Source organism: Xenopus tropicalis, chromosome 2 (genome assembly GCF_000004195.4).
Source record: "Xenopus tropicalis strain Nigerian chromosome 2, UCB_Xtro_10.0, whole genome shotgun sequence".
Taxonomy (NCBI): domain Eukaryota; kingdom Metazoa; phylum Chordata; class Amphibia; order Anura; family Pipidae; genus Xenopus; species Xenopus tropicalis.
This window is the reverse complement of record NC_030678.2, coordinates 114,902,179-114,928,723: the sequence shown is the minus strand read 5'-3', so window position 1 is coordinate 114,928,723 and position 26,545 is coordinate 114,902,179. Positions and strand designations below refer to the sequence as shown.

At 39.2% G+C, this 26,545-nt stretch overlaps 1 protein-coding gene across 2 annotated transcripts in view; it reads left to right on the top strand.

The window, feature by feature from the left end:
* The first annotated feature begins 1,902 nt into the window (after positions 1 to 1,902).
* Positions 1,903 to 26,545, top strand: part of slc9a7 (solute carrier family 9 member A7) — a 47,277-nt gene continuing 22,634 nt past the window's right edge. Inside the window, exons 1-6 of one of the 2 annotated variants that reach the window (XM_012956513.3) lie at positions 1,903 to 2,389; positions 18,206 to 18,405; positions 21,952 to 22,029; positions 23,324 to 23,400; positions 23,958 to 24,070; positions 25,267 to 25,372. In XM_012956513.3, coding sequence (XP_012811967.1) covers positions 2,161 to 2,389; positions 18,206 to 18,405; positions 21,952 to 22,029; positions 23,324 to 23,400; positions 23,958 to 24,070; positions 25,267 to 25,372 — 803 coding nt within the window. In that variant the 5' untranslated portion in view covers positions 1,903 to 2,160. 2 annotated transcript variants of the gene reach the window in all.

Here is a 26,545-nt window from a genome sequence, read left to right as displayed (position 1 = left end):
AGCAATACAGGTGTCAGGTAGCAGCTACCTTCCCATTGTTCTAATGATCGGCTGCTGGGAGGGAAAGGGAGGGGGGTGATATTACCCAACTTGCAGTGCATGACATTATTCCCATGACAGTATTTCTATAATAATATTCACAGATATTTATGTTCAAGCTTCTGGAGAATATACTTGAGTTTAACCTTTGCCATCAGTTTTCTCTGCAAATGTGGCTTCTGTTAAGGCTTGGGAGGGCGATAGAAGTAACAAAACATAATTTTCAGACATCTGAATGGAATCTAGAAATGCCAGCAATGTTAACTTCCATTCCTGGTTAAAGGGGAACAATCATGAAAAATGTTTTTATAATACTGAAAATATAAAGTCTAGAAAAACATTTTGACAATTTACAGCTTTTTAAAAAATTGCACCATTACATAGTTATGGCTAATTACTGAAGCAGCCTCCCATCCCTCACCCTTCAGAATCTCTGGCTCCCTGAGTCAGTGACGCAGAAATGTGTGAATGACAGAGCCGATTTGCTGTGGCATGTCATAAGGCCACACCCCTCAACAACAAATGTGCAAACAGAAAATAAAGGAATGGAGCTGGGCTGGGCGCTGATGAAGCTGCATTTGTATATATAAGGGCAGGGGTACATGGGGAGATTAGTCGCCCAGTGACAAATCTTCATTGTCGCGGGCGACTAATCTCCCCGCAATGCCATCCCACCGACTAGAATGTAAATCGCGGGTGGAATGTCATATGCAACGCTGCGATGTCCCACAGTCGCCCGAAGTTGGGTTACAGGAGGAGAAGCAAATCTAAGTGAATAAGGGGATGTTGCAGCCTTACTATTAACCTCTGGACATTGAGTGTGGCAGGTATTGAAAGATTTCAAAGAGGCTGTTCACTGATTACATTTTTGTGTGTGGGGTTTACATGTCCTTTAAGCTAGTGAGACATCAGCTAAAGAGCAGTAATGCACCACCTAGAATCACTCCTTTAAAGGGGTGGTTGACCCTTAGGCTAACTTTTAGTACGTTATAGAATGTGTAAACCCCAGCAGCCAAACACGATTGCTTTGTGCGGGTTCAATTGTATTGTTATAGTTATTACTTATCTTTCTAAGCAAGCCTCTCCTATTCATATTCCTGCCTCTTGTTCAAACCACTGCCTGGATGCTAAGGTAAATGAAGCCCTAGCAACCAGATTACCTATAAAATACCAAACTAGAGCTGATAAAAAACCTGAAAATAAAGAATGATATTTTGAGATGATATCAATTGGTTTTCAATGTCCACATCATACTAAAGATTAGTTTAAAGGTAAACTACCCCTTTAATAGCAGATCCAAATTCAAAAACTTGTGTGTAAAAGCCCTTATAGAACAATCCCTACTCAAGGTAAATTAGGCACATAAACCCCAGCCTCAGCAAAACTAAAAGGCAGTACAGCCAGTCTGCCTGGGGCTAGCCCTAAAATAACTCATACTAAAAGATAACGCCCAATCACGTAGCATCCGACAAAGAAATGATAGGTGGAGGAGCTCCGAGAGCGCTATACCCGAATACATCCGCAGTGTGCAATGTGCAGTGATTAGTTTCAATGATCGGATGAGCAGAGATCGATTCCTAGTGCCTGCTCGCACTCACCCTGCCTACAGAAATAGCTCACGTGATGTGGCACAGTCTCAGTCTTCCATTTAACACAAAAAGTCCAGCTACAAAGTATCCCCTAAAATGAAATGATTTTTACATGTTCTGCGCTGCATAGAACCTTCCCTAAAATGACTGTTAGGAATTCTGCTGCTTTACATTACAGGCACCTCTACCTTCCCATGTTCTTCGCACTTCTACTCCCGCCCTAGTGCCATAAGCCCCGCCCCTTGCCTCTCTGCGCTGCCAGCTTATGCCTTTACACCGGCTGTGAGGGGCGTGCCTGAGAGTAGGCAGCGGGAGAGGGCGTGGAAGTGAGAGGCAGGATAGCATTAGCTCGCCAGCCAAGCGATTGTGTTGCTGTGCTATGGGGATTCTGCGCATTGGCTTTATTGCTCACTTTACCGGCTGGAGGAAGTGCGGGGGACCTTCAGGGTGGCCGCAGTGACAGGCGCCAGGGGTTGTGCCGCAGGATCGTTGGCAGAGGGAGGGCGCCGAAAGGCCACATTCTGCCCTCGCTATGTGTAGGCTAGTATGGCTTCTGGTTCCTTGGATTGCTGGGATATCTGCCGAAGACAGCGCGATGGAGGAGATCGCTACGGAGAAGGAGGCAGAGGAGAGCCACCGGCAGGACAGTGTTAGCCTGCTGACCTTCATCCTGCTGCTCACCCTCACTATCCTCACCATCTGGCTCTTCAAACACAGGCGGGCACGCTTCTTGCATGAGACCGGCCTGGCCATGATTTATGGTGAGTGACAATGACAAGTGGGTCAGAGCCCCTGTGCCCCTGCTGTACAGTTTGGCTGGATTGTGTGTGGCCGAGGGATGGCAAGTTCGGCTGCCACTGAGGGGACCAGCATCCCGAAACGGAGAAGTGCTGCATCTTGTAGTTCTGCAGCTGTGGGGTTTATAGCATGGGGATGACCCTAGCGGTGTTACAATGAGCCTATCGCTCACCATGCACACATCTCTCCTGAATGGGCACTGCTCTGACTGCCAAACGAGGCCTTGGGGAAATTACCCTTTATTTTGAGATACTTGGTCATTGGTCGTGTGGAGCATATTCTATGGTTGTGCAATCTACAGATCAGAGGGGGAGGTTGCTTTGCAATAGTAGTTCGGGCTGTCTGGGTTAAACATTCTGTCTATACATTTTGCCCCATCCCTTGTTCATACTCTATTAGCTATGTAAGGTTAAGGATGAATCAAATAAGCATTTTGTTTTGTCACTTATCCCTGTGAGCAGATGGCTTTATTGGCAAAGCTCTCAAGTGTCATTCATTGAAGTTCCGCCTCTACACATCACCCTTCTCCTCACCCCTAAGCAAGTTTTACCAGATGTACTGTTTTGTCCAGCGGGTACCCCTTCCATACTGTCTGACTGAAAAGAACTTGCATGCAAACACTGTTTAAATTGTGGGCAATATTTTGAAATGCAGACACAAGTTTATTGTGAATTTTTAAAGATATACTGCAGCCGCATATATTTTGGAGTCGGGATGTACCATGTGTATATCATATATATGTATTTTAACTCAAGTGAGGATTGCTCATTCTACTGAAAGAGGAGGCGTTAAAAGAACTTGAGACTGCTAAGCGCTGATGACTTTAAGTATTCATGATAGTATCTTATTTCAGTCTGCATTTTCCCATAAAAGTGGTTTGCCTTGAACAGCACCTTAGGGTCACAGTACATTGTGGAACGTGATCTGATGTGCTGTGGTCTAGCCTTGTGCAGATGTAATTAGCTACATATGATACTAGTAGTATAAATGAATATAAACTATATATTTAGCCCATAAGTCTGTTTTGTAAACCTTTTCTTATATTATGTTCAAGTTAGGAAATAAAAACAGTGTGTTAGCAATAAGTGGGAATATGCACTGTGTTTGTTACATGGGTGGAAGTCTTTGTTCATACTGTGTATGTATCCTGATTGGTCTGCATGGATCAGAATAGTAAATCTTTCGCCCACTGACTCTGCCTGCCAAATGTAATCTTGCTGCAAATGTATTGTTTGTGATGGATTGCATGTGACTGCATCCTTTGCTCCATTCATATCTGACTACAGAGTTTTGCTGTACCAGTTAGTACATTTTTGTCTAATTGACTGCAAAATATGCAGGCAGTGTTTGTATTTCACATGCCAGGATTCCCAATTTTCCTATGCAGGAAATCTTACCTGCTGAAAGAGAAACCCATTCTACAAAAAAAGGTATGGTGATGTATGTTCTTAGGCACTTATGCCAGTATATGGCATGTTTCAGTGTCATGCTTGAGCTCAGCGTAAGCCTGTGCTATGTACTTGGGACACCTATTACTGCATTTGTTCTTTCTCATACTTCTGAGGCTTAGGTTGTTGGCATGCACACATTTTAGATGGTCACAATGCTCACAGCGAACGTTTTAGTGATAAATGTTCAGTGATAATCACAGCCCATTTGTCTGACTGGCACCTACAATGTTCATGGCAGAAGTTTGTGGTAGGCTGGTATCTTTGGGGAGCTTTCAAAATTCTAAGCAGCATACTTTGCACCTACCTTTCTCAGGAATCACTGCTGAGATTTAGACTTGTGCCAGAACCCTAGTAATAAAGCCCTTAGCTGGCTGACAGAAAAGAGGCTGAATGTTGCACAAGCAACAGAGAACCATGTTAAGCAAAATGATTGTAGAATACTTTGTGCTTACCCTTATAACATCATAGTATCATTCTCCTTAACAGGAAAGTGCCTCTTGGCAGCATGGATTCACTGCAATCCATAAACATGTCACAGGCCTGCTTATTGGTGTTATTTCTTAGCCCTTAGTAGCTATCCTCCTTATTTATCAGCCTGTTATAGTGTACAGTTTGATTTTTATGACCTACTTTTAATCAGCAACAAATATCAGGTTCTTATTCATTCGCTGCACTAAAAGCTATTTTCAGACATGCTTGAGATAAATGCTCCCTACCCCTTACTTAAGCCAAAGAAACAGAAAGTGATGTCACCAACAGATTGTTTCACCAGAGTAAAGCAGGTTTTACTTTTTGTTTCCCCAAAAATGGCTGCCTACAATCCATCCACCTACATCTAAAGGGTGCGTGCGGACCGGCACAAGGTCAGGACATAATGGATATTCCAAATGAGTCCTAACTGAAGGCAACAAAATGTGAATTATTTATGTAGTGTAAGAAAAGTTTATTTTACTCAGATACTGATAGAAAAAGGATTTTTGTTATAGGATGACAGGTCCCTTTTAAAGTGATACTGAAAAAAAAACTACTCTTCAAGATAATAATGTACATTAAAAGTTACATATAGATCATTTTGATTGTTTTTTGCTGATAGGGCTGCTTTTGTAAATAATTGCTACTTGAAGGTTCTAAACCTAACTGTCCCTTCTCAACCTTTAAGTTATAGCTTCTAATGCTAACGGACTACTGCTGCACAAATATTACAGGCCACTAATAGAGAAACATGGGGGATTAGATAGGGAATGTAAATGCATAAGGAAAATACTTATGGCAAAATTATGACTAGCGTGCTAAAACAGTATTATGATAGATGTGAAAAATGGTTTGATTTCTGATGTCATTTTAAACTATTATACTCCAAGGCTGAAGCCACACAGGGCAGATTCTCAGCCTGTGGATAACCCCCCCCCCACACTACAAAAATCTTATTGTTGTGTCTGCAGTGTAGAGGCAGATTCTCGGCCTGTGTTTATCCCATGTGGCTTCAGGCTAAAGCCAGACGAGGCGTTTTTACGCTGCGTGTTTTCTAATTCTCTCGGCGGCTGAAAAACGCACAATATCATCATCCATAGAAATAACTTGAAAAGACTCGAAGCAAACCACACAATGCGTAAATACGCTAGAAAACACCTTAGCACGGATTTTTCAAGCGTTGGCTGAAATACGCCTGTATTTGCAAAGCAACCTATTCCTATGTATACGCAAAGGCAGCTGCCAGACCTAGCAGAAATACGCAGCGTTTTTTACTATTTTGCACTATTAGCACCATGGCAACGGGATCTGCTACGTCACCAGTACTAGGCTGAAAAACGCCATAGTCAGGGGCTGTGTGGATTGTGCAGCGTTTTTAGGCTGAGAAAAAACGCAGCGTAAAAACGCCACGTGTGGCATCAGCCTCAGCCTGAAGAGCCTACCTGTTCTTTGCTGTGCAGCATACATCTAAATGCATGGTGTGGATTTCATATGTGGCCAGTATTAAAGGGGTGAGGTTGCAACCCTTCTGGAAGCACATATGGCTAAGCAGTAGCTTGTTTTGCTCAGCCTGCATGTTTCCTACCATTGGAGTGTTATGTCCCAAAAAACAAAATATTTTGGGTCATAAATGTAGTAGAGTGAACACACATTTATCACAGACTGTATATAAAATAGAATACTTTACTTTTTTGGTGGTACTGGCCTTGATATAGGTATACACCTGTTTCTAATTATGTGTTTCTGAGGGATACAAATAGCTTTCAATTGATATGTAGTAATGCCAGAAAAACAGGTGTTACTGGCTCAAGTAAATTGAGGAAACTGTACAACTGAACACTAGAGAGAAAGCAGCATGATGAAATGACATTAACAAGGTTTTTTTTTTTTTTTTTTTGCAATGTTCCACCACTTTGAGGTGGGCAAACTTAAACCTGATTTATCTAGTATAAGTAAATCTAAAGCAACTGGACTTGTTAGGTAATCATTGGAGACGTTTCACTACTTATCCGAGCAGCTTCTTCAGTTCAACTGACTGGTATGGGAAGTCCTCAGCATATGAACTCTTCCACTAATCCAATCACAATGGGACATTGTTAAGGTGGCCATACACGCACCGATATTATCGTACGAAACCTCGTTTCGTACGATAATCGGTGCGTGTATGGCATGTCAGCGAGCCGACCGATATCGCAGGAAGCTGCTGAAATCGGTCGGCTCGCCGATCGGCCAAGTTAGAAAATTTTGATCGGGCGCCATAGAAGGCGCCTGACCAAAATTCTCCCTTCAGAGCTGAATCGGCAGAAGGAGGTAGAAATCCTATTGTTTCTACCTCCTTACCTGCCGATTCAGCCCTGAATGGTGTGTGGCGGATCTGACGATGTTTCGTGCGACCGACGGTCGTACGAAACATCGTGAGATCGCCACGTGTATGGCCAGCTTAACTCTTCAGAGAGGTGACGCCTGAAACTCACAGAGGTGTGAATGCTGTTTAGGGATGGTTTATCCACTTTAACATGAATAATCCTCTTTTACAACTCTTTTAAACCAGCAGTGGTCTTTGTGCAAAATTTTGACGTTGCTACTTTCAAAGGCATGTCCCTTGTCTTTTAGGTGTAAAAATACAGCTGAGTCTTGCCCTGTGGAGTTCGCCCTCATATTTTGAGCCATTCACTTGGTGAGAAGTTTCTTTGTCTTCTCAATGTATAGGTCTGTACACTCCTCGCTACACTGGGCCGCGTATACAACATTGCTTTGTTTTTCCTTTGGTGTGGGATCCTTTGGGTGTACCAAAGTAATCCTATCAAAGTAACTCCACAGCATTCACACCTCTGTGAGTTTCAGGTGTCACCTCTCTGTGATTGGATTAGTGTAAAAGTTCATATGCTCAGGACTTCCCATACCAGGCAGTTGAACTGAAAAATTTCTTCAATGATAACTTAGCAAATCCAGTTGCCTTAGATTTACTTATGCTAGATATATCATGACCTAGATCAATGAAAATCTTCATAGTCCTATTAAACCCAATGTCTTTCAGCTTGGCATTATTCTTATCTGATTAATGTCACATCATTCATATATATATAAAATAAATGAACCCAGAGGGTGGTGTGCTCATGTTATGAGCAAATGCCCTAATGCCATCACAGAAAAAAAGAGTAAATCCAAATAGTCATACGGAGACACACTCAGGGACTTTATAATAAGAGTGAAAAGTTTATTGTTAGTGTATGTCTTGAGAAAGGTCTCTTAGTGGGACCGAAACTTTTTTAGTAGACTTATAGTATGTAGAACCAAATTATGGAATGACTGGAAATCCCCAGGTACCCTGTATTGAAAAATATAGAGGTATTATAAGTCACCAAGAAGTTTTTATACAGGTCATGGAACTCCTTCAGTGGGGTACTGAATATCTCCCTGCTCTCTACAACAGGTACTATTTCCTAATACCACACACTCTCTCTTACTAGTTAGGGTTAGGCTGATGCCACACGAGGCGTAGGGCTGAAATTTTAGGCAAGCGGAAAAACGATTGGCGAAAATTCAGCCCTACGCCTGCTACTTGTGCCTGCACCCGAGCGTATTCCATTCTTTCGGGTGCAGGCACAAGTAGCAGGCGTAGGGCTGAATTTTCGCCAAGCGGTTTTCCGCTTGCCGAAAATTTTAGCCCTACGCCTCGTGTGGCATCAGCCTTAGCTTCTGCTAATTCAACAAGCACTCTAGCAGCCAAAGGGTTAAATTACAGTCAAACACACTCTCCTGCTAGCAGTGAACTAGTTAATTAGCATATACACAGACAACTTTCCTTCTACCCACAGACAAGAGGTTAGAACATTTTAGGCCCAAGCGTTCATACAAGCACGTGAGTTGTTAGAGCCAAATGACAAGACTTATTAAATTTTATATTTAATATTACAAGAGTAAACAGTGCATATAAAAAGATAACATACACATAACATTGCAAACAGTAAATAAAATAAAAGGGAATAAAACACAGAGAAACCCTATGTACGTTACCAAGTTAGGAATTTCCTTTGTGTCCTTCTGAGGCAAGAGTTGGAAACCTGGGCACACACCACCAACAGAATTCGGACCTCAGGTATGAGCTGTCAGTAACTGGGTCTGTTGCCCATTTATCCCCTGCTGGGACCCTTCTTCATTACTGTATGCATGAGGAGGGAGTGTCCAGGAACTTGTCCCTTGCGACCCCTTGTAGAGAGCTGCAATTCTCAGGCCAGTTTCTTGTCATATAATATTGGCACTTGACAGTATCCAATATTATCATGAAAATATGGGCTTGCTTTAATCCATATGTGGGCAATCAGATTGATACCAAACATCAGGGGTGTCTCATGTTCCAGTCCCCCAGAAACTATCCCTCCTAACTGGTGGGTATAGGCAGTCCCTGTTTTGGTCTCTTGTGGACCCAAAGCCAAATGTTGCTAGGGTTAACCCTGGACATGGCAAATACTGTTCTGGCATGACAGATAGGATAAGGATATCATACCTCACCAAGCAGTTCCATGATCATATAAAAGCACAAGGCCTTGAGCCATGGACTGAAATGTCAGATGCACTGTGATAACCAATACATTACATATACATATTACCAAAATATGTAATACTTGACAGACATAAATGCACAGCAAGGAAATAGCCTTCATACAATTAGAAATTGTAATTTATTTTTTTTTTACATTTTTTAAACATAACATTTTTCATAAATGTTTAGGTTTGGTATTGTTAGTACAGGTATAGAATCCCTTATCCGGAAACCCGTTATCATAGCAACAAATAAGATGCTTGCTTTTAACAGTTATTACCATCTCTGTATGTTCTGTGTTCATCTCTGCCTGTTGCCCATTTACTGTCTGGCCAGAGTATAGGCTGCAATTTTGTTACGGAGTCGGCATGTTTCTAGTTAGTGACTGACTTAAATAGGGTTGTAAACCACAATCCTGATTTTCTTTATTTTAAAGTATGATCACCTTAATATGGAGAATAGTGGTCTCAAAGACACAAAGGAAATTCTAAAATGCAATTCTGTACAAAGCAGTTGAGTGATAACTTGTACTTTACCCCAGTCCCTTTTTTTAGCTCTCCTTCCTAGGGGCTGTTTGTATTCTATTAAACCAGAATACACAGCATTCCGAGGAATGCAAGCAGGATTGCCATATCTAAAAGCTATGGATTCTGGGCATCTTCATAGAAGATGCTTAAAGGAGAAGCAAAGGCTAAGTCACTTGGGGGTGCCAAAATGTTAGGCACCCCCAAGTAACTTTAATTGCTTACCTTTTACTCTGGGCTGGTGTCCCGCACCAACCTGGGGTAGCTGCAGCGAGCGTCTCCTCTTCCTTCGTGCGTATGCGCAGTAGAGTGAAAAGCCGAACTTAAACAAAAAAGTTGGCTTTTTCACTCTACTGCGCATGTGCGGCCCAGGTTACAGGTTACTTAGCAGATAACAGATATGCTCTGTAAAACAGAGCTCATCTGTTATCTGCTATGTAACGTGCCTTTTTTGCTTTTTCCAACTTGAATGGCTTTCCCCATAGCTACAGAGCAGCTTATTTAAATAAACAGTATTAATACTTCTGAAGCAAACACACAACTTTTACCAGTGCAGTGCAACGGTACATTATGTTTTTTTAGTTTTACTTTAGATCTGTTTTCTGAATCTGCACCTCTGACGTCTGAGTTCCGTATTTTAAAAATTGAGGAAATTGTAGCATTTACTTTTAGGTCTGATAGAAGTGACTGTTAGTAAGCTTTGAATTTTCCCTTGCGTAGCAAAAAAATATGCCTATTGAACTTAATCTTACTCCCAGAATGTTGTTTTGGATTTCTGTGTTCTGTGTCGCATTTCTTTGGGTCACTGGGATTCGTTTTGGACTGCAGCCCAAACAACACCCTAACAAGTTATATATAGTACACACACCTTTTTTACCTTTACTGGATCAAATCTAGGAAGCATCTCTGTTATTTAAACTACACATAAATTCACAATAGAGTTCTCTTTAAGTCTCTATTCATAACCCAGTTTGACACATTGCTTCTAAAGCTGGTGTAAGGTGAAGCGAAACAACCAAAGAGTCTTGGGAAAGGTGGTGGAATCTGTATTCAGTTTTACTGCTTTATTTTCAAGGATTTCTAGCTGAGACTGCCTGACCTAGATAAGAGACTAATGCTGCACACATAAGCAACTTTGCTAATGAGAGCTTTTATTCTTTTTACTGCTGTATGGGTGCTATAGTCTTTGGATACTAGGCAATATCTGTTTTGTTACCCAAGTATGGTTGAAGAAATATTCTGTGTCAAGTCTTTGCACAATGTCTTTGGTGTTATGTTGGTGTGCACTGTCTGCTAGCTGCCTTGCTTACTCGTGTCTGCATAATCCACCTCTTGTCTATGCCCCCCCCCCCCAACAAGGATTGTTGAAAATAGTCTAGGGTCAATCGATCTGTGCAATGACATGCCTGGATCATTGCTTCTGTGATATTAGGGGGTTTTCAGATAAGAATTTGGATCTCCATACCTTAAGTCAGTGATCCCCAACTGGTGGCTCGTGAGCAACAATTTGAATGTTGCTCTCAGTCCCCCCAAACCAGGTAGTTTATTTATTTTTTAATTCCTGACTTGGTGGCAAGTTGTAGATGAATAAAAACAATATTTACTACCAAATAAAGCCTCCTGTAAGCTGATAGTGTACATAGAGGCTACCTAATAGACAATCTTAGCCCTTATTTGGCACCTCCATGAACTTTTATGATGCTTCTGTTGCTGTCCAAGTCTTTTTACATTTGAGTGTGGCACACGAGTACAAAAGGTTGGGGATCCTTGCCTTAAGTGCACTAAAAAAAATAAAAATAAATTAAACATTAAACCCAATAGGATTTTGTTTGCCTACAGTAAGGATTAATTATATCTTAGCTAAAATCAAGTACAAAGTACTGTTCTATTATTACAGAGAAAAAGGAAATCACTTGTAAAAATTTTAATTATTTGTATGGGAGACGGCCTTACTGTTTTTGGAACTTTCTAGATAGCGGGTTTCTGGATAATGGATCCCTTGCCTGTATGTTAATTATAAACTAATGTGCATGATGTAAAATCAGGCCTATGCTTGTGTGCTGGTTTGTGGCATGCCTGTAAATATAGTAAAGGTATAGGATCTGGAATGCTTGTAACTTGGAGTTTTCCAGATAAGGGATCTTTCTGTAAATTGGATCATCATACCCTAAGTCTGCTAAAAACCATTTAAACCAGTGCTATTCAACTTGCAGCCCGTGGGACACATGCAGCCCACAGGTACACCTTGTGCGGCCAAGAAAAGTGCTTCTTCTTGCTCCATTGATTATGCCTGATGTCAGAGTCAGACGTAATAAATGGATTTTAATACACATTTTCACAGGAGTGCACAGGAAGTTTTTAGCAGATGTGAGGAGGAGTGCAATCGGATGTTTTAGGGTAATGACACATGGAGCTACTTAGTAGCAGCTACTAAACCCAGAATATACCCTGCCATATTCAATACTGAAAATTGCCTCTGCTTAAACACACATAGAGACCGTTATCAGTAAATTATCAGCATTGCATGTTTTAGTACCCATGACAAGTAGCTGCTACTAGTAGCTCTGTGTGTCTTCACCTTTAGGACATTTAAAGAGGTCAGAGTGCCACTTGTGACATTAGGTCATAAATAACAGTCTTATAGACAGGGTTAAGCACTTTTCTTGGCTAGGAGCAAAGAGAGGGAGGGATGGGCTGCGTTGTGGGAGAGGGAAAATAAGTTCAATAGTGAAAAAAAAAATTAAGGTGTACATGCTGGACATTGCTATGCTATTATATTTTGGGGTCACTGATGCTGGTTACCCTTCCATTTAATGCTGGATGCTACTTTTCAACTGAAAGGTTGGGTGGTCAGTGCCTATTATGCTGACTTGCAAGATTCAGCCAATCAGTTCAGTGAAATGCAAATGAAGCAGTAGAGGGAAGGCATGCCAGTAACTGGTTCAGTGTCAACTGAACCTATTTTGGGCAGAATGCAAGCTAGAGTTGGCAATCCCTTCAGAAGACAGAGAAGAGGGCAGAGGAGGGAGCCTGTCATCAGTGTCTGTAGCTTCAAAACTAAACATTTTAAATAATAAAAATGAATTACAAAGATGTTTTTTTCTCAAAGTTTGGCCTTAAATGTGGGTGTGGCAATGTGGTAACAGCTTTAAATGGGTTTGGCTTAAAAACTTGATGTGGACAATACTTGCTTCCTTTATCTGTCCTTTACCACAAAAATTCTAGCCCTTGGTACCAGAGAAGTTGTACAGCACTGATTAAACACTAAATAAACCCAAAAGGATTGTTTTGCCACCGATATGGATTTGGGCAGCTTAGCTATCATTAGTACAAGGTAATGTCCTATTATTACAGAGTACAAGGAAATCATTTTTACAAATAAGAATTATTTTCTTAAAATAGATTCTATGGGAGATGGCCTTCCCATAATTTACCTAAGTATTATCACAGAAGGGGAGTTATCCATTGATTTATGAACAGGGATGTAAAACCACTGGCCACAAGTGCTGTTAACTACATCTGCAAGCTGCCACTAGAGTGCTAAAATGCAAGGAGACTGACCACACCACCATATGTAAGATCTTCACAGTGTTTATGATGGGCTCCTGCCTTGATTTTCACCACAACTGCTTATCTCCTATTCTCGCTTTCACTTAGAGCCAGATTTATCAAAACACGAGTTCGAATCCCGAATGGGAAAAATTTAGATTGGAAAAGAAAATTTCTGAAGATCACAAATATCACGAAAATGCTTACGAAAAATGTTCGTACCGAACCATTGCAAACAGCGGCAGAGCCTTTCCGACTTTTTCGCGCGCCCGCGAAAAAATAGTCGAGAATACGCTTGGAGCGTTCGCATGAATGCTCGGAGCGTTCGGGTCTTTGTAAATCTCCCCCTTAGATGTGCACTTAAAACAATTTGGCAGCTTATCTGCCCATGTTTGGGGATGCCCGATAGCCCTACCTGACCAATATGTGACGAAAAATCGGGCAGGTGTTGACCAGGCTGGTTTAATTTTTTTTTTAGTCAATGGGGGACCACATCAGCTCATTGATGTGGTTCTCACTCTGACTGATCCTATCTCCCTCATTGTAATTTGTTTGTTTGGCCCTAGGGCCAAACCATTAATTTAACCCAATATTGCCCACCTTAGGTGGGCATATCGGGGAAAGGTCTGTTTATTTGGCAATCTCCCCAAACAAGAAATTGTATGGTCACCTTAAAGAGATACTGACACCAGAAATAAAACCTCTTTTTATAACTGTCATAACACTGTCTTTGCATGCTCTTTATAACTTTGACATTGAGGTATTTGTTCAGTGCTTTTACATTACCTATCCAATCTATGAGGGGGCTGCCATATTTGTGCAGCAGTCCGTTTACATTAGAAGCTATAACTGACCAACCATAGGTTGAGAAGGGACACTCAGGTTGGCAAAACAGTCAGGTTTAGGAACTTCAAGTAATAGTTACTCACAAAAACAGAACCATCAGGGAAAAATGATCAACATGACCTATAGGTAACTTTTTACATACATTCATATTTTGAAGAGTAGATTTTTAGTTGTTAGTATCACTTTAAGTCTGACCTACCAGATATTTTGATCAAAACTTGCAACTTATGCTCCTGTATTGGTGTGGCCCTACTGAGGTTCTAGTATTCCTTTTAGGGTGCCTTTGTAAACCATCTTTAAAATGTGCAGTTCTTCTGCAATTAACAATGCTGAGGTACATGAAACAGCCAATGTCCTTCAAAACCTGGCCATCTATGATAATATATGCTTCTTGTGTGGCACTTGGCTTTAATAATGTTGTTCAGACTAGCACACTGGGTTGTCTGGGGAAAATCCTGGTAAGCCTGGTCCAGGTGAATTGTTTTTACTAGCATGTGCCACCACCTGTTGCCCCTAGTGTCTCGTCATGCTGCAAGTCTGCCCACTTTAAACTTGCAGACAGCAACCATACCATCATATAGCCATCTGCTGGGCTTTGGGACCTTTGGTAGTCACTAGTCTGACATTGTATGTATCTGTGTGTTAATTGCCAATGACATCCCAGGCCTCCTTAAAAATGGAAATTGGTTGGACATGGAGTCAGCAGCAATGTAGGATACCTAGGATTTTTAACTATTCAAAATAGACTGTTACATAATGCAGTATACATGGTTGTCACTAACTTTGCTCTGGTTTTGTTGAAGCTTGTAGCAATGAAGTAATCAGTGTGAAGGGAACAAGGTGTGTTGTATAAAGATTAAATATGACCTTGTTATCTTCCTGTATACATACCAAATAAGAGACAAAAGTGCTACAGAGCACCTCTGCCTGGTGAGCATTACAGGATTACTTTTCTGCTTTATCCACTTTTACCCCATTTGTATTTGCAGTAATTTTTTGCCTGAAGAATAAAGTATATATAATTATTAATTACAGCAGTTTGGGAAAGGCCATGGTGAATAGGAGAGGTTCACCTTAAATGTATCCTTTTTTTTTTTCTACTAAAGGAGAACTTTACCCCCGGGCTATAAAAGCCCCCTTAACGATCACTTCCTTACCCCCCTCAACTCTCCCTTATCGCTTAGTCTCTAAGTTTAACAAATGTCCCTATCGCTAACCCCACACTAAAACAGCAAAGTAGCGCAGCTGCGTACCTGGCCAACATCTTTTTTGCAACTGAACAGTCTTCAGGTCTCACCACCGACACGGACCCTGCTTGCGCATGCGCAGTTAAAGGAACAGTAACACTAAAAAATGAAAGAGCTTTAAAGTAATAAAAATATAATGCACTGTTGCCCTGCACTGGTAAAACTGGTGTGTTTTCTACAGTAACACTACTATAATTTATATAAATAAGCTACTGTGTAGCCACGGGGGCAGCCATTCAAGCTGGAAAAAAGGAGAAAAGGCACAGGTTACATAGCAGATAATGGATAAGCTCTGTAGAATACAATAGTGTTTTATCTGTTATCTGCTATGTGCCTGTGCCTTTTCTTCTTTGAATGGCTGCCTCCATGGCTACATAGCAGCTTATTTATATAAATTATAGTAGACTTTCTGAAGCAAACACACAACTTTTACCAGTGCAGGGCAGCAGCACATTATATTTTAGTTACTTTTATACACTTTCATTTTTTGGTGTTACTGTTCCTTTAAAGCAGATTTCCTGCTACCACCAACTGCGCATGCACAAGCAGGGTTTGCAATATACAATCATACAAATTTGTAATGGTTTTTCTTTTTTGAGTTATTTGTGTATATAATTGCTATCAGAGGCAGTGTCTGTCTGTCCTTTTTTAATTCTCTGCCCTGGTGGCTCTGACTTTTGAAACAATGTAACACAAGGCAGCAAATTGACAGACCTATCTTACTGAAGAAGACTGACCTTTGCAACATTGTTTAAAAAGTAACAACCACCAGGAGTTTAGCAAATGTGGCTTTCAATAGCAATTACATTTACAAATAACTTTTAAAACACTGCAAATTTTCAATAAATTCATATTGGAAAGTTGCTTATATTATGTATTCTTTTATCAAGAAAAAAGGTATTTTTGGGTTTGACGTCCTTTAAATAGTGGTGTTCCAAAACAATCTGCAGATGGTGATGGGCGAATATGTCCCGCTTAACGCAACATTTGTTTTTTCCATGCATCATTTTTTTTTACAGCCATTGTAGTATATGGGCGTTCTTTCATGGCAAAACCATACGAAAAAATGTCACTCTTCACTGTCTGCAGCCGGTCTTTATTTTTTATAGTCAACCAACAGTATATTCTTGCAATAATTGATTATGTAAACACTGGGCTGTGTTATGACTCAAATTGAAAGTGTATTTTGTCATTTGTCAGCCCCAAGCAAGGGCTGCTGTTAATGCTGATCAAATCAATCCACATGTCTGGCCAAAATGCACTGCACCTTTAACCTTTACCTTTGTGCCTTTTATTTATAATTTGACAAATGCACAGTTAATCAGCTAAATCTTTGCTCTGCATACAGTATGAAGGTGTTTATAGTAAAAAAAAAAAACATTCATGGGGGAAGTAAGGCTTTCATGTCTTCATTCTCATAAATAGACCTTATTTGCCTGTTCTGTGAAACGGCATCTGCCAGTAATGTCATCCTTTAATAGCCCTGCCAAGAGCATGATAATAAAGTTTTTGCTGATTTATAGCACAATTACAACATACACTCCTTAAAACATAAGTAGCCTTATAGCCTGGCTTTTTACCAAGTTCAAGCTGAAAAACAAAATATCTGATGGCTATAATTTTACTGAAGTTCAAAGACAGTAAACGTAATTTTTCTGGCATATTTTGGTTGTAAAGATTTGGCTTTCTGTACATATTCATATTACATAAGAAAATACTAGACCAGATGTTTAGGACACATCAGGTCCAAAGTTACCTTTAGAGAATCATAATTTGTTGTATGAATGTTTTGTTGGTCAGTTATGTATTTGTTGATAATGTGCATAAATGCTTCAAAAATACAAGAATGAGCCTTTTAATGTGAGGACAGCGCAGCTTAGCAAAAAGAGGAAAGTTGTGCTCACCACTAAATTTTAAACCATTAGGCAGTGGCCACATAAACAACAATAGGTTCTCTGCACTCGGCCATTAGCAAAATATATATTTCATAAAAGTATTTGCCCAATGCTTTTACATTACCTATCTGATCCCCCATGTTTCTCTATGAGTGGGCTGCTATATTGGTGCAGCTGGAGTCCGTTAGCATTAGAAGCTATAATGACAGGCTGAGAAGGGACAGTCCGATTGGGGAAAACAGCCAGGTTTAGGAATTTCAAGTAAAAAATACTAATAGGTAACTTTTTATGTTGAGTCATCTTTTAAAAAGAAGTTTATTTCATGTCTGTGTCGCTTTAAGCTGGCCATACACATTAAGATCCACTCTTTGGAAAGGTTTTAAATTGGGCTGGTCCCCCAAGCCAAATATAGGATCATAACAGAGTGTTTGAATATTAAGTAGGGTCCTATGACCTCTTGTCTCAATGTATTCTTATACCACTGATTGTAATTGTTTTGTTTTTGTGTCTCAGAATCCTACACCTCCACCTTTATTCAGTAAAAATGTCACTACACATACTAATTCTTAAATGAACAGTAACATCAAAAAATTAAAGTGTTTTAAAGTTATTAAAATATAATGTGCTGTTGCTCTGCAAAAAGCTGGTATTTTTGCTACAGAAAAGCTACTATATAAATAAGCTGCTGTGTAGCCATGGGGGCAGCCATTCAAGCTGGAAAAAATGAGAAAAGGCACAGGTTACATAGCAGATAACTAGTAGATAAACCCCATATAATGGAGATTTATCTGTTATCTGCTAAGTAACCTGTGCCTTTTCTACTTTGAATGGCTGCCCCCATGACTACACAGCAGCTTGCTTATATAAACTATAGTAGTCTTTCTAAGGCAAACACACCAGTTGTAGCAATGCAGGGTAACAGTATATTATATTGTAATTACTTTTATTCACTTTCATTTTTTGGTGTTACTGTTCCTTTAAGTACAACCCCTTTTTGACTGTACTTCTGCCTGGTGGTTTTTCAGTGGTCTGTAGATAATTGGCACTACTCCTTGATGACAACTGAAACATGTTTTTCTAATGGAAATATTACACAGAATACTTTAGTAACACTATGGCGAATCATTTAGGAAATTACAAAAAAAATTGTATTTAAAATAAGTATTTTTCAGTATCTCTTCAGAATGTACTGCATGGCTTATATAACCTGCATTTATCCAACAACTCTTTCTTTCTTTCTCTTTGCTTATAAGGACTGATTGTTGGGGTGATATTAAGATATGGCACACCTTCTAGCAGTAGCTACGATAAACCCATCAGCTGCACCCAAGAACAGAGAGCCTTTACCACGCTGCTCGTCAATGTCAGTGGCAAGTTCTTTGAATATACCTTGAAAGGTGAAATTATCCCAGAGAAGATACATAACATGGAGCAGAATGATATGTTGAGAAAAGTAGGTACATCTATGTTTTATGGCTTATATTGACTTGGTGGACATTGCTGTTCTGAGGGAAAACATTACCAGAGCAACTTTATTCTGGAACCTTGGTAAATTACATTTTAGAAGCAAATCTGTATTTTAAACAGACAGCATAACTGTGTGTTTGTGTTGCATATTCACATAAATATACAAAGTATAGCCCACATTAATTTACAGATGAAGGAGACTTATTGCTACTTGTGGTGTACACGATGCTTGCTGCTCATTTCTGTGGGTAGAAAAAAAAATATATATGTGAGTGTGTCTCTGTGTGTGTGTGTATGTATATATATATATATATATATATATATATATATATATATACATACATACAATGTCCAAATCTTATTAAACCACCAAAAATGCTGTCAGTATTTCAGAAAATCCATTTTCCATAAAAAGTAAAAGGGCCACTGTAAAAGCTACTTTTTTATACCTGTTAAATCAGTCCATCTCATGCCTTTCTGGTCAGTTTTCAGAAGGGGTGGCAGTGGTCTATTTTGAAACTGACACACACAGAACTACCTATATGCTTACATCACCACGTCCAGTTATTGCTCTTACTTAATTCCTATTGGACCAATTCATTTAGTTGCTTGTGCACTCTTGCCAGTTGCATAAATTGAAAGGCCATTGGTTTATTTTTCCCTTACAATGGCATAAGTAAATAGACTCAGCATATCACAAATCTAATACACTGTTATGTTAGATTTTTGCAGCAGTCTGTCACAGGCATGGGAAGCAGCATCGTACTGACAGGAGACACAGCCAATATGAGTTAATTCTGCTGGTAGTACTATGTATGGCATCCTATAAAGAAGTAAAAAAGCAACTGTAGTTTTATAAGATTGTTTTATAACTGTGAACTGTTAGATTTGTGCATGTTGTGCAAAGGTGAACAAGTCTTTTAAAGCAAATGAAATAGGCAGTAAGAATTGCTAGTGGCAGTCATGTATGCTACACCTTTCAGATGATTCAGAGGGGACTGATTGCATTTATGTTTGCGCAGAGCAAGAATATGCAGCGTTTATTTATGACACCTGTTCTGTAAATTTAAATAAATAATCCTTTCTAAAATCCTGCTGGAGCTCTTGTCACCCCCTGGTGGCAGAAGTACATTAACGCAACATCTATTTCATTATCTCGCTAAAATTATGCTAGTTTAGACACACAAGGAAACCAATATTTTGTAAGCCCTACACTTGAACTGTAAACAGTTTAAAAAAAAACTTTTGTCCTATATGTTTAAGCATAATGTTATTAAAATCCAAACAACACAGATGCGTATTATATCTGTATGTACTCGTAGGTCTTTTATAAGAGTAATGGCACACAGGGCATTTTGAGGCCTGTGTGAAGTTGCCTCTTGGGTGGCCAACAAAACCCAATGAAAACCAATGGAATAGTGATTTCCCAGGCATTATACATGTTTTAACGTTCAAATATATGGGCAGCCACACTGCAATTCCACTGCTTTTTAACTGAAATGTAGGCCATTACCCTAAATCAGTAAAAAGTGTTTTATTCAGGGTTCTATTACCTAACATGCCAAATAATTAGTCAAACTGGACAATCCATGGTAGTTTGGTATCTGCCTGGTTGTTTACATTGCATGGTTAAATATGAAGAATGCGCATATCCCTATATGTATTTTTGTAGTTGAAACTAGTTGTTTATCCCTGTGTTGGCACACTGAACACAGACCATCTCTTTGACTCTCAGTCTGAATTATTGAATTACTTGAAAATCTTCCCATGAGTGGCAGGCATAAGAGCACTTCCAGAGCCACTTGAATAGCCAATACAAACATTTAACAAAATCTGAGCAGACAGAGCAGACAACAAAGAAAAAAGGCAAGCCAGTGAGACTGAAATATCTTTTTGTTTTTGCATGTTTTTGACCTTTAAAGATTGGTTATAATCTTTATTAATACAAGCTGCTTGTATTATTATGGGTTAGATCTTTGTTGCTAAGTAATGGCTCTTGCAGCCTGTTCTCTTTAGCTTTTAGCTTTATAGTGTCATTTTTTCTTTTTAATAGGAAACTGCTAGAAATGTGGGTTTTTCTTGTAACAACTCTTTTTGCTACAATAATATAAGTAACTTATAATAATACAGGCATGGGATCCCTTATCCGGAAACCCACTATCCGGAAAGCTCCAAATTACGGAAAGCCCATCTCCCATAGACTCCATTTTAATCAAATAATTCAGAATTTTACAACGGATTTCCTTTTTCTCTGTAGTAATAAAACAGTACCTTGTAATTGATCCCAGCTAAGATATAAATAATCCTTATTGGATGCAAAACAATCCTGTTGGGTTTAATTAGTGTTTTATTGATTTTTTAGTAGACTTAAGGTATGGAGATCCAAATTACAGAAAGACCCCTTATCTGGAATACCCTTGGTCCCAAGCATTCTGGATAACAGGTCCTATACCTGTACCATGTAGTTTGTACTGAATATTTTATCCACTGGTAACTATTGCATGCCTGTTTATACAGACTTATGTTTTGTGACAATCTTTTTAAAGTGTCATTGTTTCTACCTGTTAACCTTCAGAGGTGAAAAAATAGTCACATGTGGGTATAAAAAGAATGTGCTAAATTGTACAGTAAATGTTTTCAGTGTATTGTTCCAGCCTTTCAGTATCCACAATACATCACATATCGCATCGCATCAAATCGCATTATACTGGCAGCTGAACCGGTCTGGGTATAAGGCAGCCATAAGCATTAAGTGCTTCATGTGATGTTGGGCCCCTTATCGTTAATAGTCCAGTCATCGAGTATTTTTCTGCAATTTATTCAATAAGAAAAAAGCAGAATAAGTTTTATAAAGCTGTGACAAAGAATCAATAAATTCTGCAGGAGATGGCTCATATTTGCAGGGGTTGCTTGAGAGATGGGATTCAAGAGGAGCGCCAGGTCAATCTGGTCATGCAAGGTTTTGTGGCTCCAAGAAAATTAACTGGCAGAAACTTCCTTATTATTTCTCATTATTCCCCCATGCTATTCCCTAATTGTTATTTTTCCGTGTGTGTGTAATCTTTATTTTATATAGTTCTAGTACTAGTATTATTTTAATATATAAAAAATACAGATATACAGTAACAGATTAAAGGGGATCTAAAGACAAAAGTAAGAAACGTACCCTTAATGTATAAAAAAAAAAAAACCCTGATTGTATGCAGTACAATTCTCCATTCGCAGCAGTCAGAGCAACTAAAGCAAAGGGGGAATTGAACTGCATTCGATCAGATTTTTTTTTATAAGAACGGTACTGATTTTGTAATGCCTTAACATCCACTTTAAATGGCACGTGTTAACAGACACCGAAAGAAGGAGGTCCCTATACATATTACAGCTTTTTTTCCTGGCATGCTAGTATACAATTTCAACTTTAAATATTTTTAAATATTTAGCAAATACCAAGTTGTCCATGATTGAGGCCAGAACCTTATATGCTGACGAGCAATACTGTATATGGGTTTTACTCCTTTTACTATTTTTCTTACAGGTAACCTTTGACCCTGAAGTCTTCTTCAATATTTTATTACCTCCTATTATATTCCATGCTGGATATAGCTTAAAAAAGGTAAGCCTGGAAGATTCACTTTTGAAAATGCATTTTTGTTTAATACTGTTTATTTCAGTTCACAATTCTAGGTCTACTGACCCTTAAACAGGGCTGCCTTTAAAAATCATGGGGCCCCGTACTACTTTGTGTTCCAAGGTTATTGGCCCACTCACTGACCAGTCAGCTGGAGGGGTTGCCAAATAAGTAGAAACATTTTTTTCTTGACGGTGTTAGTTGTCTTTTTTTGTATTTTTAGCCACCAGAAATATTGTTGTCCTTTTTTTACTTTGATTTAATGATATAAAGTGCCTTACACAACCCTGTTAAGTCTATTTCAAATAATCACATACGTATAAATGCTTTTTCATCTGTTTTATTTGTCATTATTAATGCAGAAATGTTGACTGGCCACAGGATGTCACCATCAGCTCTCATTCAGTCCAAATATAATTGACAAGCTCAAATAGAACGCTATCCTGAAAATAAAGTTTTGGTTTTTTTTTATTAGTTTTGACAACAAAGTACTATTTAAGAAAAAATAAATAAAATTGTTATAGACAATTTTTGACTGCACATTCTGGTATGATTTAATAGTACACTCACATCCAATGATTGTGATTCCAGAATTACACTTCACTGGAATTTTGCAGTTCCCTAACAACTTAAAGGAACAGTAACACCAAAAAATATAAGTGTATAAAAGTAACTAAAATATAATGTGCTGCTGCACTGGTAAACGTTGTGTGTTTACTTCAGAAAGTCTACTATAATTTATATAAATAAGCTGCTATGTAGCCATGGAGGCAGCCATTCAAAGGAGAAAAGGCACAGGCACATAGCAGATAACAGATAAAACACTATTGAATTCTACAGAACTTATCTGTTATCTGCTATGTAACCTGTGCCTTTTCTCCTTTTTTCCAGCTTGAATGGCTGCCCCCGTGGCTACACAGCTGCTTATTATATAAATTATAGTAGTGTTACTGTAGCAAACACACCAGTTTTACCAGTGCAGGGCAACAGTGCATTATATTTTTATTACTTTAAAGCACTTTCATTTTTTGGTGTTACTGTTCCTTTAAGTGCTGTGATTTGCTGAACAGTTAAAGAATTATTTTCACCACAATTACATTATTTAGGTTTCTATGATTGCTTAATGAAATTAGATATATCAGTGAGTATTTTAGCACCACAGTGACCAGAATCTTCTTATTAAAGCTTGTTTGTTTGTTATCCTGTTTCTTTGAACCAAAGGCCTTCACTGGTCCCTTTTAAAATGTGTTCCTTGCATTTGTTTTATTGACTCATACAGAGGCACTTTTTCCGAAACATTGGATCCATTCTCGCTTATGCATTCTTTGGTACTGCACTCTCCTGCTTCATTATAGGGTGAGTCACAGATGCAATGCCTGCTATTTTGTTTCATTTATAGAAAACAGTTCAACTGCTGCAACATGTGGAGTTACTTAAGCGGTGCCCTGTCTTGTTGTACAAAGCTTTGTCCCAGTATTCCTCATCCTTTTGACCCAGAGCTTAATTGAAATATTATATCACACGTATTCTCTCAGAAGACCCTCTGTTAATATTTCTGTCTTGGAGAAGCCTGGGGGGGGCTTAATATGTTGACTTTAATAGAAGTTAAATGCAAGTTCCTATTCCACATGCTCTGATTTGCTTGAAAAACAAGGCATGATGGCTCTGGCATTTGTATTAGATATCTGTGTATGCAAGTACCACTGTACCAGTCTAGGCACTCACAAATCCGATTTGCACTACAACAGTCCCTCCAACTAGACTGAATGCAGTGGTGTTAATGGGACCTAAAGGTGGTGGAAACGTTTTAAGTGCAACTTTTAGTAGTTATATTTTATGGTCTTGCCTCTTCAGTATAGATAGCATTCATACTGGTACATTTGGGAGTGACACATCCTTCTTACTTCTTTTAGGAATCTTATGTATGGGGTAGTGAAATTAATGAAGCTTGTGGGACAACTAGATGGCAAGTTTTACTACACTGACTGTCTGTTTTTTGGAGCCATAATCTCAGCTACAGATCCAGGTATGGTAACTCCATAGAAAACAAGTAACAGTAACCATTTACGTTTCAGTTCAGTTCTCTATCTGTCTATCACCTATCTATCTATGGCTGCACACATAATATTTAACGGGGAGTCTCTGGCCTCTATAACAATACTATGCAATATTGTACATTTGTTGGGTAGATTATCTGGCATACAACTGTGGACTGTAATTAATGAAAACTAATTCAATTAAGCTTTAGTACTACAGGTCTCTCTTTTTCAATAGTCCTCTATGACAGTACAGGATTACGCTATGAGCTATTGTATTTAACCCCCTAAAATTATTGTAGACCTATATAGAATTGTACACACATTTTAAAGAATTATGTCAGTCTATGTTTCACTTGGAGTTGTTTTCCCTGGTAGGTTCCATTATTTCCTAAGGGGGGAAATGCTCACAAAGCCCACAATAATGGAAATGTTAGTAAGCCGCTTCATGCAACAGCTACTAATCTCTGTTTGTGACATCAGCTTTAAAAACAATAGTCAAACCTTGAGAAAAGCACAATGCTTCAGTAGAGACCATCTTGATTTCTATGCAAAGCAGGATGAATTCTGGGGGGAAAAGCCCAGGATCAACCTTAAAATTTCCATCTACATGGAGGATCATTAGTTGCTCAGCTGGAATCTAAATGGCACATTTGATAGGTGAAACTTACCCTAAGAGAAGAAATGCTGGAGACCATTTACATGAGTTTATAGCTCTCAAGGGTGTTTATTGCTAGTTTCCCATTCTGTGTAAATCTGCTGACACTCAACACCCTGTGTTCCACAGACCGAAAGGCATTGTGCTGTGACTTGTTTGACTAATTCAGCAGTTGCAGAAATTAAATGTGAGGTGGCTGAATAACTCTGTAGTAGCTGCATAGAGTATCCCTAGGTTACCCCCAAAGAGTTGCTAGATGGAAAGGTTTTGACTACAAAATAATTTCACACATATTGGTTTCAAGCAGCTGCTGCTAAGGCTGGGATCTGCCAGTTCATTTTCTATGAAACAGTTTGGATTTATCTGTGAATGCATTTTCTATAACAGCATTTCTACAGTTTATATTTACATGTAAGTTATGAACGGGATCTTTTACATCAGTCATTAAAGAATTGTGTTCATTTGACTCCTAGGAATCAAAACTCTGTAGTGGCAAAATAATGATATTCTATAATGCTTCTTTTATAGTAACTGTCCTTGCCATATTTAACGATCTGAGGGCAGATGTAGATCTGTATGCTCTACTGTTTGGAGAAAGTGTCCTCAATGATGCCGTAGCCATCGTATTGTCTTCGTAAGTACCAACCAAAATGCATTTTATGCAAATATTTTTAATCCAGGACTAAAGGCTTTTATTAAAATTTAAATCAACATAGAAGCTCTCCCTGGGCACCCCAATAAAGCAGATTCATTTTCTGTTTCCCCCAGGACCAGAAATCCTGTGGAGCTCCAGCTCAAGGTCAAAACCCAGCCACAAACAAAAAGAGCAAAAGGAGCTGCTTTTCTGAATTATAGAAAGGAATTTAAAAGTGCTAAACCACTGAGAAATTCTCTTTTTTGCTATACAGAAGAGCAGTTCCGCTACCAGATATTAGGGATCCACAACAGAAACTGCAATTCCATCATGGCTGTGATTTAAAGGACCAGTAATACCAGGATATGAATATACCCTACAGGCATTTTCACATAATGTTTACCAGGCAGAAAGCAGTGGCTGTCAAACTTGCTTGAGAAATTATGAGCAAAGGTCACTACTGTGTGTGCTTTAAGCACAATATGTTCCCTTAGATTACTGTAGAAATGGAGACAAACCGAAAACTGCATTTTGACCGCCGCTTTGTTTTACCTGAAATCAGAGGCAGTCAAATCACCCAGTGGACATTTATGACTCCTCAGGGGAAAGGTGCAGGCACTGTAATGGATACTAGAGTGTGTCTGTTAGTGCTCATGTAACAAGCACTTCTGCCCAGGGGAATGGCTACACTGTGCTTCACCAGCAGGTGCATGCCAGTCCTGTCCTTAAAAGCGGATGTTCACCTTTGAGTTAACTTTTATTATGATGTAGAGCAGGGGTCCTCAGCCTTTCTTACTCGTGAGCCACAGTGAATTGTAAAAAGACTTGGAGAGCAACACAAGCATCATGGAGGTGTTCATGGAGGTGCCAAATAAGGGCTAAGATTGGCTATTAGGTAGCCTCTATGCGCACTCAAGAGGCTTTATTTGGTAGTAGATCTTGTTTTTATTGAACCAAAACTTGCCACCAAGTCAGGAATTCAAAAATAACACCCTGGTTCGGGGGCACTGAGAGCAACACCCAAGGGGTGGTGAGCAACAGTAACATTGTACCCTCAAAGAGCAATACTTTTTTTATCTGCTGGGGTCAGTGACCCCCATTTGAAAGGCAAATAACTATAAAAAATAGATAATAACAACTGAAAATTTGCTTAGAATTCTCCCATCTATAACA